Source organism: Mesoplodon densirostris, chromosome 20 (genome assembly GCF_025265405.1).
Source record: "Mesoplodon densirostris isolate mMesDen1 chromosome 20, mMesDen1 primary haplotype, whole genome shotgun sequence".
Classification (NCBI taxonomy): domain Eukaryota; kingdom Metazoa; phylum Chordata; class Mammalia; order Artiodactyla; family Ziphiidae; genus Mesoplodon; species Mesoplodon densirostris.
The window spans coordinates 8,753,842-8,766,260 of NC_082680.1; the positions used below are offsets into that span (position 1 = coordinate 8,753,842).

The 12,419-nt window shown below is 39.9% G+C and overlaps 1 protein-coding gene across 1 annotated transcript in view; it reads left to right on the forward strand.

The window, feature by feature from the left end:
* The window catches only part of CSMD1 (CUB and Sushi multiple domains 1), a 1,461,432-nt gene that overhangs the window by 596,584 nt on the left and 852,429 nt on the right, over positions 1-12,419 (forward strand). The window contains exon 7 of the mRNA XM_060085850.1: positions 7,139-7,346. Coding sequence (XP_059941833.1) covers positions 7,139-7,346 — 208 coding nt within the window. The remainder of the gene's footprint in view (positions 1-7,138; positions 7,347-12,419) is intronic.

Sequence of the window (12,419 nt, forward strand, 5' to 3'; positions counted from 1 at the left end):
GGGGATGAGGGGTGACCTAGGAGACCAGCGTTTCTTCCAGTGTCTTCAGTACCTAAGGATGAAGGATGTAAGAGGTTAATCTCCTGATGGTCTCAGGTGTAACATAGGTGGTGGTGAGGCTACAAGAACAGTAGCAAAAGATCTGGGCCCCCTTTCATTCCAGCCCCTGGAGGAGTGGAAACCTGGGGAAGGAGGCTGCCTCCTGGTGACTTTACTCTGTGTGACTCTCCCCTCCTTCTGAAGCAGCTGCTAAACTCCTGGTGAAAACAGTTTTACTCAAAGCAGTGATAAAATGGTCAAAATAATTAAACTATCATTGAGTGATCACTGCATGCCAAATTGGAGAAAATAATAATAGCTATCTTTACGGAGTCGTTAGTGTTTGCCTGCATATTGTTCTGAGCACTTTACAGCTATTGATCTATTTAACCTTCACAGCCACCCTGTAAATAGATGCCATTATTATCTTCATTTATAAATAACCAAACTGAGGCCCAGAGAACTTGTGACACAAAAGTGGGAAAACCTGGATTCAAACCCAGACAGTCTGACTTGTAGGTACCCATATTCTACACAGCCCTAGGGAAGGTATATTAGAGAATATTGCCTAGTATTAGACATTGAACATTATAAATGTGTGTGCATTTCTCTTTTCTTTCCTGGATGTTTTTCATACAATTTTTAAAATTGAGAAGAAACTATACAACCCATTGTATACCCTGCATTTTATAAATTCAATATTCTAGGTCAGGAATTTGTTGAAGCAGTGTTACAAATGCTCGGTAAACACTGCATGGTTTGGTTTGGGTGCAACATACTTTATTTAATGATTTATCTGTTGTTAAACATTTAGTTGGTTTCAGTTTTTCTTTATGATAAATATGGCAAAGTATGTCTCTAAATAATGTTTTATTCTGTATTTTGAATCATGCCCTTAAGATACATTCCTAGCAGCATTTATACCCAGGCAACACTTATAATAATTTTACAGTTTAGGATGAAATTTTTTTTAAGTTTTGAAATTCCTTAGGGGAAATAGTGCACTCTGATTTCTGCTTACAGTTAGAATTATTTTCCCCACTTACAGAAATCAGTAGGTTCAAACACATCTTTTATTAAAAACCTTATCTGCTTCTTGGATTAACTTGATGGCATTCAAACTCCTTTAAGCTGTAGAATGGTTTTTTTTTTTCCAAATGCAAGATTTTTCGAAAATTCAATATAGGACACAGATTTTTTTTTTTTTTTTTTTTTTTTCTTTTTGCGGTACGCGGGCCTCTCACTGTTGTGGCCTCTCCCGTTGCGGAGCACAGGCTCCGGACGCGCAGGCCCAGCGGCCATGGCTCACGGGCCCAGCCGCTCCGCGGCATATGGGATCCTCCCAGACCGGGGCACGAACCCGTATCCCCTGCATCGGCAGGCGGACTCTCAACCACTGCGCCACCAGGGAGGCCCAGGACACAGATTTAAAGAAATAATTGCTCTGATAGACATTTGGTGTGGGAACAAAGCCCAACCACTTGACTTTATTTGCTGCTTGTAACCTGTGACTCCTACATGTGGATGTCCTAGGAGCACCGTTTTTAAAATATAGAGTGAAGTGACTCAATATTATATGCCTCATTTTATTAAGAAGTATTTTGTGTGCTAATTTTTACAGTCAAGTATTTACCTGGCAGTTTCGAACCTATCTTCATTTTCTTTCTGCATAATGTGTAAAAAAAGGTGTATGGGGGGAGATGATGGAATTCTAAATAGCATTTACTTAATTAGGTTCCCCCCAGTTTTTCAGCTTCCAGACAAAAAATTGCTCTGGATATAGTAAAATTAATGTTCAAGTAAAATTTTTGATACATTTGTACTGCTGTGAACATCCAGGGATAAAAGAAGCTTACATTATGTTCATATAACTATATTATCTAAATATTGGCCAGAATTATTTAGTTTATTTTAATGGTTACTTATTTTTTTAATACATTTTACTTTTTATATGTGGTTTTTAAGTTTACATCAGATGTTTACGGAGCTTGAAATAATTCTTCAGTTTCCAGGAAGATTGTTCATAATCTCCCTTTCTTTTTTTTTTTTTTTTTTTTTTCTTTTTGCGGTATGTGGGCCTCTCACTGTTGTGGCCTCTCCCGTTGCGGAGCACAGGCTCCGGACGCGCAGGCCCAGCGGCCATGGCTCACGGGCCCAGCCGCTCCGCGGCATATGGGATCCTCCCAGACCGGGGCACGAACCCGTATCCCCTGCATCGGCAGGCGGACTCTTAACCACTGCGCCACCAGGGAGGCCCCATAATCTCCCTTTCTTAATGTTTTGCTTTGATTATTTTGCTTTCTCTGCCTGCCTTGGCTTTAATTCTTCTTGAAATTTCCCCACTGCTCTGCTGAGAATAAAAATAATATTTCTGGACTTGTGGCTTAGCTACTTGATGAAAACAAACAAAGCAAAACAAGCAGTCAACCTAACCCCTCCTGGACTGCTACCATGATGAAACTTTCTTCTTGGCAATTAATTTTTGTCTGAAATACCTCTCTACTTAGAGGCTTTTTGTTGTTTTTAGTAGAGTATTATTTTTTTTTAACTTCATGCTTGAAAATGCCTCCTATTTCTATAAATAAATTAACTTTTCTATTTCTACTCTTAGAAATGATATAGTTTGATGCCATGCTTAGGCCCAGAAATATATATTACTGTAGTCCCATTTTTCCTACTGAAGGTGACTGAGTATAGGCTCCAGGTAACTGGTATATGTACAGGAAATGCTGAGTCATTCACACAATGTGGGGGCGGGGGGGCGGGGAGAAAGAAACTTTACTGAGTTCCAGGCTGCCTACTAGGAATAGCAGACCTGTGCAAAGGCAAGCTCATAAAGCTTATGGTTCAGTGCTTTGCCCTTAGCAAAGTGCTGAGAAGTAACAGAGCAGGATGAGGAGACAGGGAGTGGTCCAAGTAGATGCCAGTTCATACACAGCCGTCAGAGGAGGTGGACCCAGGAAGGGGACTAATGAACAGACCGGAAGGCAGGACAGTGAGCGCAGAGGCCCTGGGGCAGGGACACACTTGGCTGTGGTCCCAGCAGGCTATGGTTAGAGGGGGATGAGGAGAGGTGGGGTGGACAGAGGCCAGGCAAAGTGGGCGTGAGATGGGGGCATTGGGTCAGATCACCTAGGGCTTCTCAGGTCCTGGTCAGGTTTGATTTTATTCTGAGTGGGGATACGGAAAGTGTAACAGTTTTGAGTGGAAATTTTTAAGATTCAAGTTAAATTTAAAAAGGATCAGTCTGGTTAATTTGAGTGAAACAGATTCCAGAGAAAAGATGAAAGTAAGAAGATCATTTAGTTTTCAGTACTATTGTGTGTGTGCTTGTAAGTGTATGTGTGTGTGTGTAAACAGCATTAAGAGATGATTCCAAAGGTCTGTGGCCATTATGTATAATATATATGTTACACACATATATATATATATAATATATATATATAAATCTAGCTAATGATCTCTAGTTTTGAAACCTCTATATCTCATTTTCAAGTAAAGCATTTGTTTTTAGTATTTTATTTATGAATAATTAGAGAAAAAGTATTAAATTGTTTAGTTACTATGTTTTTGCAAAGTTACTGATTTATAACCAGTGAGGCCTGCCTTGTGAAAGCATATCTCAGAAATTATAAACGTATGTATTTAAGAATATAATTTGTCATATAAAATAATTTAAATTACATTTGTCACACACATATTTTCCATCAAAATACTAATCCTAGTGTTAGAGATATGTTAAATAAAAACAACAATAAATTTATTATATCTATACTGATTTTTCGGTTTTTCTAAAAAGATAACATATTTTAGTTTGGAACATTGAATAGCTATTTCCTAATTAATTTCTTTATCAAAAAACTGTAAAATGTACCAAAATGAGAGTATTTTCAAATACTATTGCAGTAACTAGAATTCTTTTAAATTACTTTAAATAGACATATTATCTAAGGGGAAATATTTATAGTCTTCCTATGTTTTAATAAGTTTAAATAGGTCAAATATCTAATCAATGATTTATCTTGACTCAAAGAAAGAATACTACACAGCATTTTAATACGGTTTTAATTCCTCTTGTTTAGAAGGATCTATATAATACCAGTGAAAAGAACTGGGAAAAGCACTAATTAAGTTCATCTAAATAATTGGTTCTTAATGAGGGGCAATTCTGTCCCCACAGAACAGTTGGCAATGTCTGGAGATATTTTTGGCTGTCACTACGGGGGCGATAATCTTGGCAATTAGTGGCTACAGGGTAGGATGCTGCTAAACCTTCTACAATGCAGAGGACAGCCTCTCAGAACAAAAAATTATTTGGCCCCAAATGTCAGTGGTGGAGAGGTTGAGAAGCATGATTTCAGTGTTACCTCTTTATAATAACATTTAAAAAGGAATTTGCTTTCTCCTTGCTGCTCTTTACTATAGGAGAGACCTGTAATAATGAGGTGTAGGTACCTCCTAGAAAATGCAGGGTCTTAATTCATGTACATTTCCCAAGCAGATAACTGAAAAAGAGATATGAGTGAATATTTTATGATTGTGGATATCTCAGATTCATAATTTTCCCTTGGAAATCGGTGATGTAGTTAAAAATTAGGACAGGGATATATGATACTGTGTCTCTATGTTCCTTGGGGCCTTTAGATTGAGAGATTTTAGGTCTGAACTCTGAACTGTCACTACTACTGTTGCTGCTATACTAGTCTTACTATTACACATGACAACAAAAGCAAAATCAATGGACACATATTGAACCACAGTAGAGCCTATTGCATAATGCTGTAAAGACCAGCTGACGTAACCCATTGCCTTAGCCCAAGGCTAAGGTCATAGGAGTGTCAGCTTCATCCTCCGGTCCATCGAGATATCAGCAGCTGCTCTAGTAAAGTTCAGTTATCGTCAGTATTTTTTATTGGGCACTTTAAAAATAATACATGGTGAGATACAAAAGTAAGTAAAATATCATACATGATTTTGAGAGGGTTTTTTTTTGGAGATTTTGAGAATTATAAAGAGATTTATTAAAGGACTGGGCTCATTGGATTTGGAGGCTGAGTCTTAACACTTGCAGTCAGCAAGCTGGATCCAGGGGAGACAGGGGTGTAAGTTCCAGCCTGAGTCCATGTATGAAGGCAGTCAATCCAAGAGAGTGAATTCTCTCTTAATCCACCTTTTTGTTCTATTCAGGTCTTCATCCTCACAGACACACTCGAATAGTGTTTAACCAAATATCTGGGCCCCCTGTGGTCCTATCAAGCACCTATGACACCTCTGTTTTCCTAGCCTCAGTCCCACGAGAGTAGACTCTGAGATCCAGACTTAGTGCAGCTAATATATTTGGGAGGTGATTCAGGAAGCAAAGTGAACTAGTGAGGAGGTAAGGCAGGGAAGTGAAGAATGCCATTGAGGTGTGTTTTGTTTTATGGTTATAGTGTATTATGCTCACAAATATACCTGTTTCAAGGTCTTTTAAATCATAAATAATGCTTCAGTGCATAGGTTACAGTTTCAAAAATCCAGAATAATTTGATATGAGTGTTTCTCCTCTAACACTTGGGAAGGGGGGCTGTTTGCTAGCCAGCTGAATTACAAACCACTTATGCAGTCTTCACTGTCAGATTTAATATATTTCATTTAATCACCCAACCACAGCATTGGATTTGAAAACTTTTAAGTTTATATATATATATATGTGTGTGTGTGTGTGTGTGTGTGTGTGTGTACTTTTTATATATAAGTGTGATATGCTTGTATACACAGTTATTTATTCAGTAGCCAATGTAAATATCTGTTCCAAGGGATCTCGTCTGTCTAGTCCCACAAGCTGCCAAAGGCAAATTTCCCATCTTGGTAACAGGCTGACTTTGTCTATCACTCTAATTGTAACGCTGATGTCCCTAATTGTTAAATACAATTGTCGCTTGGTATCCACAGGAGATTGCTTCCAGGTTCCCCTGCAGATAACAAAATATTTGGATGCTCAAGTCCCTTACACAAAATGGCATCGTATTTGCGTATAACCTACACACATCCTCCTGTATACTCTAAATGATTTCTAGAATACTTATAATACCTAATACAATGAAAATACTGTGTAAATAGTTGTGGGCATGCAGCAAACTTAAGTTTTGCTGTTTGGAACTTTCTAGGAATTTTTTTGTATATTCTTCATCTGTTGGTAGAATCTATGGATGCTGAATCTGCAGTATACACAGAGGGCCAAGTGTATACTGTTTGCTAGGATTATCTGATAGGAAAGAAGGAAGGGAGGGACAGTATTTACAGACTTGTCTTAAAACATGTTATTTCACAAATATTTATCTACCCTATATATACAGTTTACTACGCACATAACGTTTTGTAATAGATGATTATATAAATTGAATACCATCTGTTTTTTACTCTGTGGAAAAAGTTACAGGATCCATTTCTCTTCAAAACAATATTTATTCCAATGCTAATTTGTATCCTAAATGTATTTTATCTTACTGACCTTTTCCTTGTCACTTTTCCAAGATAATCCATTTTAAGTTTTCATGCAACTATTTCCCACTCAGAACTTTTTTATGAGTTGATGTGTCTCCGTTATCATATTATTCAAGAACTTATCTGAAATTCAAAACCAAGTGCACATTCCAAACTCTACAGGACATAAAGATTAGGGCAACTGCTTCTTTTAAGATCACTGTATTTTCAAGCCAGCTCTCAAAAAATGAAGAAATGATGGCCACATACTGTTAAGACTCACAGTGTTGCCAACTTATTTCCGTCTTCCAAGATGCATTGAAAACCTTTGAAAATACGGTTAAGCTGTCTTTGAATGTCAGGTGTATAGTAACTGCACGTTCCAGATTTTAGAAAAGACACAATTTCACTTCTTTCTATAGTGGCAGTTCAGTTAACAACACGATGTAGTGGGTAGACTTTTTAAGTCTTTCTGTAGAACTAAACTAACAAACCAGGAGAAACCCTTTGTCAGATTGCGTGTCGCTATTTGGGGTTCAGAAAATATGTGTCACTGATCGAAAGTGACACGTTGTGGAGGTGCTTGTGTATGAGGCCATTTTCAAGTACGCTTTCTTTGTTTCTGTCTTTGCAGCTGAGGGGGCCTGTGGAGGGACCTTACGTGGGACGAGCAGCGGCATCTCCAGCCCCTACTTCCCTTCCGAGTACGAGAACAACGCCGACTGTACGTGGACCATCCTCGCAGAGCCCGGGGACACCATTGCGTTAGTCTTCACTGACTTTCAACTCGAAGAAGGATATGACTTCTTAGAGATCAGCGGGACCGAAGCACCATCCATATGGTGAGTACTGGACAAGAAATGTCCTTACCGCTTCCCACAGTAGACTTTAGAAAGCTGTGTTCTTTCCTTGACTTGCTCTCTTGGCTGCTAAAGTGTCATCTATATTGTGACTGATTTCAAAGTTTCTTAGATGTCTTTGTGCTGGTATTTGGAGCTGGAGATGTTATCTGGCCTTGGGCACTGGAACGTATCATGTCCTCCTTTTGGATTCTTACAAAGCAACACAGAAGATGGCAGCTAACTGAGCTAAGCTAGTTTTGGATTTGGTCTGGAACTGATTCTGTGTAAACAGATATTTTTAGACAGTGGAGATTTAAAAATGTCATGTCACCAGCCATTTGTCGCCTCTGCCGCAGATGTGTGATTGTGTATGTCTTTTCCTCCCTGGAGATGCTGCACCAAATCATATAACCACCTATGAGGGTCACAGGCAAACCATAAATACTAATCTGATATATAGATAATGCCAGTCATCTGATGATCAGTTCTCTGGTGTGTGTGCTAGTGGCAACAGAAGAAAACCTGATCAAGTCCATTACAGTCTCTGGTCTATGGTGTTTCTCGTGTGGGAGCAGCTCTAGCTGTGTCTGTAAGTACAACCGAAAAGGGAGAATTCGAAGAATAAATGTTTGAAGACTTAAGGTATACTTTAAATTATGTCATTTGTTATGGGTTGAACTTTTTTTTGGTTTATTTTTTCAATTTCTTAGTATTTTAAAAACTGCAGCTGTTATCTATTTCAGGTCTTGAACAATAAGGAAACTTGCCAATATGTATGTTCAAATTAAGTTGGGATAGAGGAACTGTTGGCTGTTTATGCATTGGTGGAGGAGATGAAATGAATGATTTTGAATATCTCTATAGGTTTAAGTCTGTATTTCAGTACAGAGACTGAAGGATAAAAATATCAAACCTGACAAATGTCATAAACTGTTTTATGTTTTAAACCAATTAGCAACATTGAATTTTATTTTCCAAGACTCAAAACTCAAAGCAGAGGATTCATGTTTATAGTTTAAGTCATTTCCTTTCATTAGTTTTATTGTTCTTATGTTAAATGCTACTTCAGTTGAAAGAAAAATAACCACTGCCTCTGTGATCTTTGTTTTTAATTTCATTGATCTGAGTAATACTTTTAGATCAGGCAAGCTTACCCTTTTGCTTATTTCATGTTATACAATTTAAAGACTCAAGGATTGGTTTATGTTATTATTTACCTACCTTTTTGTAACATCAGAGTTAGTGGAAACAGATACCGAACTGAAAGCTGAATGTCCTGGATTTTGCTCCAAGTTCTATCCCAAACCATCCTTGTGACCTTGGACAAATCATTTAACTGCTTGTATTAAAAGGGGCTGTCCTAAATGAGCTTTTAAATTAATTCATTCAACATCTACTGAGTGCCTTTCTCTGTGTATCACTGTAGGAGATTCGGTGATGCAACACCCTCCTAGCTCTAAAGTCACCTTGTTTTGGTTTCCAGAAAATCATTGCCATGAAAAACTACATGGTGACGATTTCTCAGAAATTCAGTGACTCATGGTAAAGGCCTTATTTGTGAGATATTCTAGAGATGATGGGCTTCACCTGGATGGTGAGGTGTCAGGCTGGGGGAGAGAAAAAAAAGTAGGCATATCGGAGGATGATTGTAGACTCCACAGTCAAGGTTGGCTCTCGCCAAACAAATGCCGTTTATGTAGGAAAGGAAACTCAGATGTTCATATCCAAGTCTGAAAGAAAAATAGGAATGCTGAACAGAGATGCCAGTCCAGGTGGCGCAGAGCCTCACAGAAGGCCTTGCGGCGCATTCCCACACCACGTGACTGCCCTGAGCAGGGAGACCCCCTTCAGTTCACTTGTCTTCAGTAAGTGGTCCCCAGGAGTGAGACGATGTTACTTGACTTGGTTTTGCCTGTTTCTTCTTTTCTCATCCCCTTGCCTCCTCTCCTCCTCTCTGTTTTATCTCCATCGGTCCTTTCCCCCGACACGGGTCCCCTCCTACTTCAATACCAGACTCAGAAAAATGTGCTCGGACGGGGTCTTGAATCTGCTAAAATTGCCATCTGTGGGAAATGCCAGGTGAGGCCACGGCAACCTGCGGGGCCTGATAGCAACAACTCACAGTCGTGACGTAGAGAATATTGTTGTGGCAGCCAGAGAAATTGCTCTGTGTCTTCTTGGTGTTTGGATTCAGACTGGAAGACGTTTTTCCAGCTGTCTGAAATCTCCCCGTATTTGCCAGGACACCAAGGTCAATGATCCAGCGGCAGTTGATGGAAAAGCTGTCCGTGGGACTCTGACCCTGGGTGCCTTCTGGTCTGATAAAATGGGTTACCTGTTGGTTCATCATGGTTTCTCTGTTTTGACAGCCATTATCAGACAGAGTTGTACTGATCATTATATTCTCCTGATGATTTGCATTTTCCTGATGGCTTGGCACAAAAGCCCCGTGGGGTAGTTATTAGTGTATTTTTCCTCTTTTGATGAAGAGTCTGAGAAGCACAAAGGATAAGAGATGGCAAAGCTGAGGGAGCGCCGGCAGAGCTGCACCTGCAGGCCCCTGAACCCAAACTCTGTTTTCTCTTTACTGTAAGACCGTCCCCGCCATGGAAGAACCCAGGTCTGAGCTTAATGGCCTGTCAGGAAGTTCCCTTTTCTCTGTTTCAGGACTGCACTTTGGATCCTAAAGCCTTGGGCACACAACCACCGTAGGGGAGATGGGCCAGTTGAAAAGCCATTGAGCACACACGCTGCATCAGGAAAGTCAGGGACAGCAGGGACAATGCCAGGGATGACATTGAGTGTTTATCACAATTACAAAGAGAAAGATCCTGACATGGCATAGGACCCCTATTGAACAGAAGGCTCTTCAGTGGAGGCAGAAAAGGAAAAGATGGTTTTCCTAAATCATTACTGAAACACACATGGGCACATTTACAGTACAAAACAGGATCACTTGAGTGATTTATACAAATGCATAATAGGGCTTATCTTCAAAAGACTATTATTTTACCGTAACTTTCAAGTGACTGCCTCTGAAATGTTTCATGGTCTAAACTGGTACATTTAAAAGATTTAGCCATCCCCGAAATGCAAGAAAAATACTAAGTGGCCGTGTAGGTGGATGCACCTCCTTTCAGGCACAAGGTTACACGGCAGCGGCGGTAGGACAGTGCTAATGGCTGTGAGTAGAGAGAGTGCACACACTCGTGTAATTTTCCAATAATCTATTTTTAAAAGACAGACTGTACAAGCAAGGGCACTCTGAGAAGAAGCTACTTGGAAAATTGTTAAGAACAATAATAGGATTAGCCTTATTTTCATTTCATTTGGAGTAAAATTACCAACTCAGCTATGCTTTATATAAGGGTTGCCATGGCTACAGCAGAGGCAGTCTAAAAGCGGTGGATGATGTAAAGTCCCAAAATTATCCATGTATTAAACGTGGCCGGGGTGTCATCACTTAAGCCTAATCGACGCTGTGTACATCAGATGAGGCTGAATTTGTTTTTAACTCGTCAGGTTCTAATTTTAGATAGGTTGGCCTCTTATCAATACCCTCCTTTGAGAGAGAGCTGTCATGCCTAGTTGTCTTTGCAACGTGGTCCAGTAATTACGGTTTTTTCCTGCAGTTAAAAACCTGGTGAGCAGTAAACCTAGCCACACGTTCTTACTTTCTGAAGTGATCTGATGGGGTAGCATCTAACTCCTGATTCCGGAAATATCAAGAAGGCAGGAAATTGGTTTTATTTCAGAGTTCAGTTACTAAGGTTTCTAAATTAAGATATGATGGTTAAAGGGATGTTCCTAAGAACGTCACAGAGTCTTGACGAGAAACGAGGAAGAGAGCATTTACTGTCCTCAAAATATGCACTCATATTTGGGAATAATTATCTACCCCATTTCATGGCAGGGAGTGTGTGTACAGGGTAGAGAAGGAAAGAAAACAAGGACTAATAAATGCGTTTAAAATATGCCCCAAAACTTACTTAAATGTGTCAGTTTCTTAAAAACCTTCATTGACTGAGCCATGGGCCATCGGAATAAAACCTGAAGGCCTTAGCATGTCATTCAAGGCTTTTCAGAGCTTGGCTCACCTTGCCCTCCAGTCTGGCCTTCTCCTCTGCCCGGCAAGCACCCCTCACTTTGCCCCACTGAATGCACCCCTGTCTTCACCACAGCACGTTTGCGTCTCTTGCATGCTTGTTCAGGAACCAGCCTCCACAGGGAAGGCCCACGTGGCCCCATTTAACCAACATTAAATTAACACATGGATGGTAGAACATTCGAAGAAGCACCACCAGTGGGGCAGACAGTTATATATATATCTGCCTCCCTGGAAAACCTCAGTGATCATCAGTGTAAGAATGCTTCTTGGCCGATTTAGATTAGAGCTGACTTCTTATAGCAATAGAAAATCTGTTGCTTGATGACATTTTTTAAGGCTTAAGTTCAGTCATTCACTAACCAACATGACTTTACCCCTTTGCCTCTCTGGGCGATGCAAGCTTACGTATAAGAGAGCAACAGGTAGTTTTGTAACTACACTGTATTTTGTTCGCATTAACCAGGCACAGCTTCACCATTAAACCAATCTAATCAGTGACTTGCTGAAGCCAAAACAGAACTTAAAAGGAACTGGCGAAGCTGAGTGAGCTTCAGAGAACCCTTGAAGGGTCAGTTAACACCTATGATGTTTATCCAGCTTGTCACTTAATTGATAACTGACTTGGTGTCTATTTCATTTCTAATGAGGACAGATTATTGAGGCGCACACAGCGCAGAGACGCCCTGAAGTCAGCCCTTCTGTTCACCTGCCCAGGGAGCAAGAAAGGAAACCCCTTCCCCTCCCTCATCATTTTATTTGTTAACTGTTCATTTTAAAATCATTTCACAGAGAACTTGTAAAACCAGCTCAGAGAGTTGGTATATCACCCATCCCAGCTTCCCTTAACAATCACGTCTTATGCAGCCCTAGTGTCGTTGTGGAAACCAAGAAATTAACACTGGTGCTAACTAACTTACAGACCTGATCTGAATTTTCCCTGCGGCCCTTTTTCTGCTCCAGAGCTC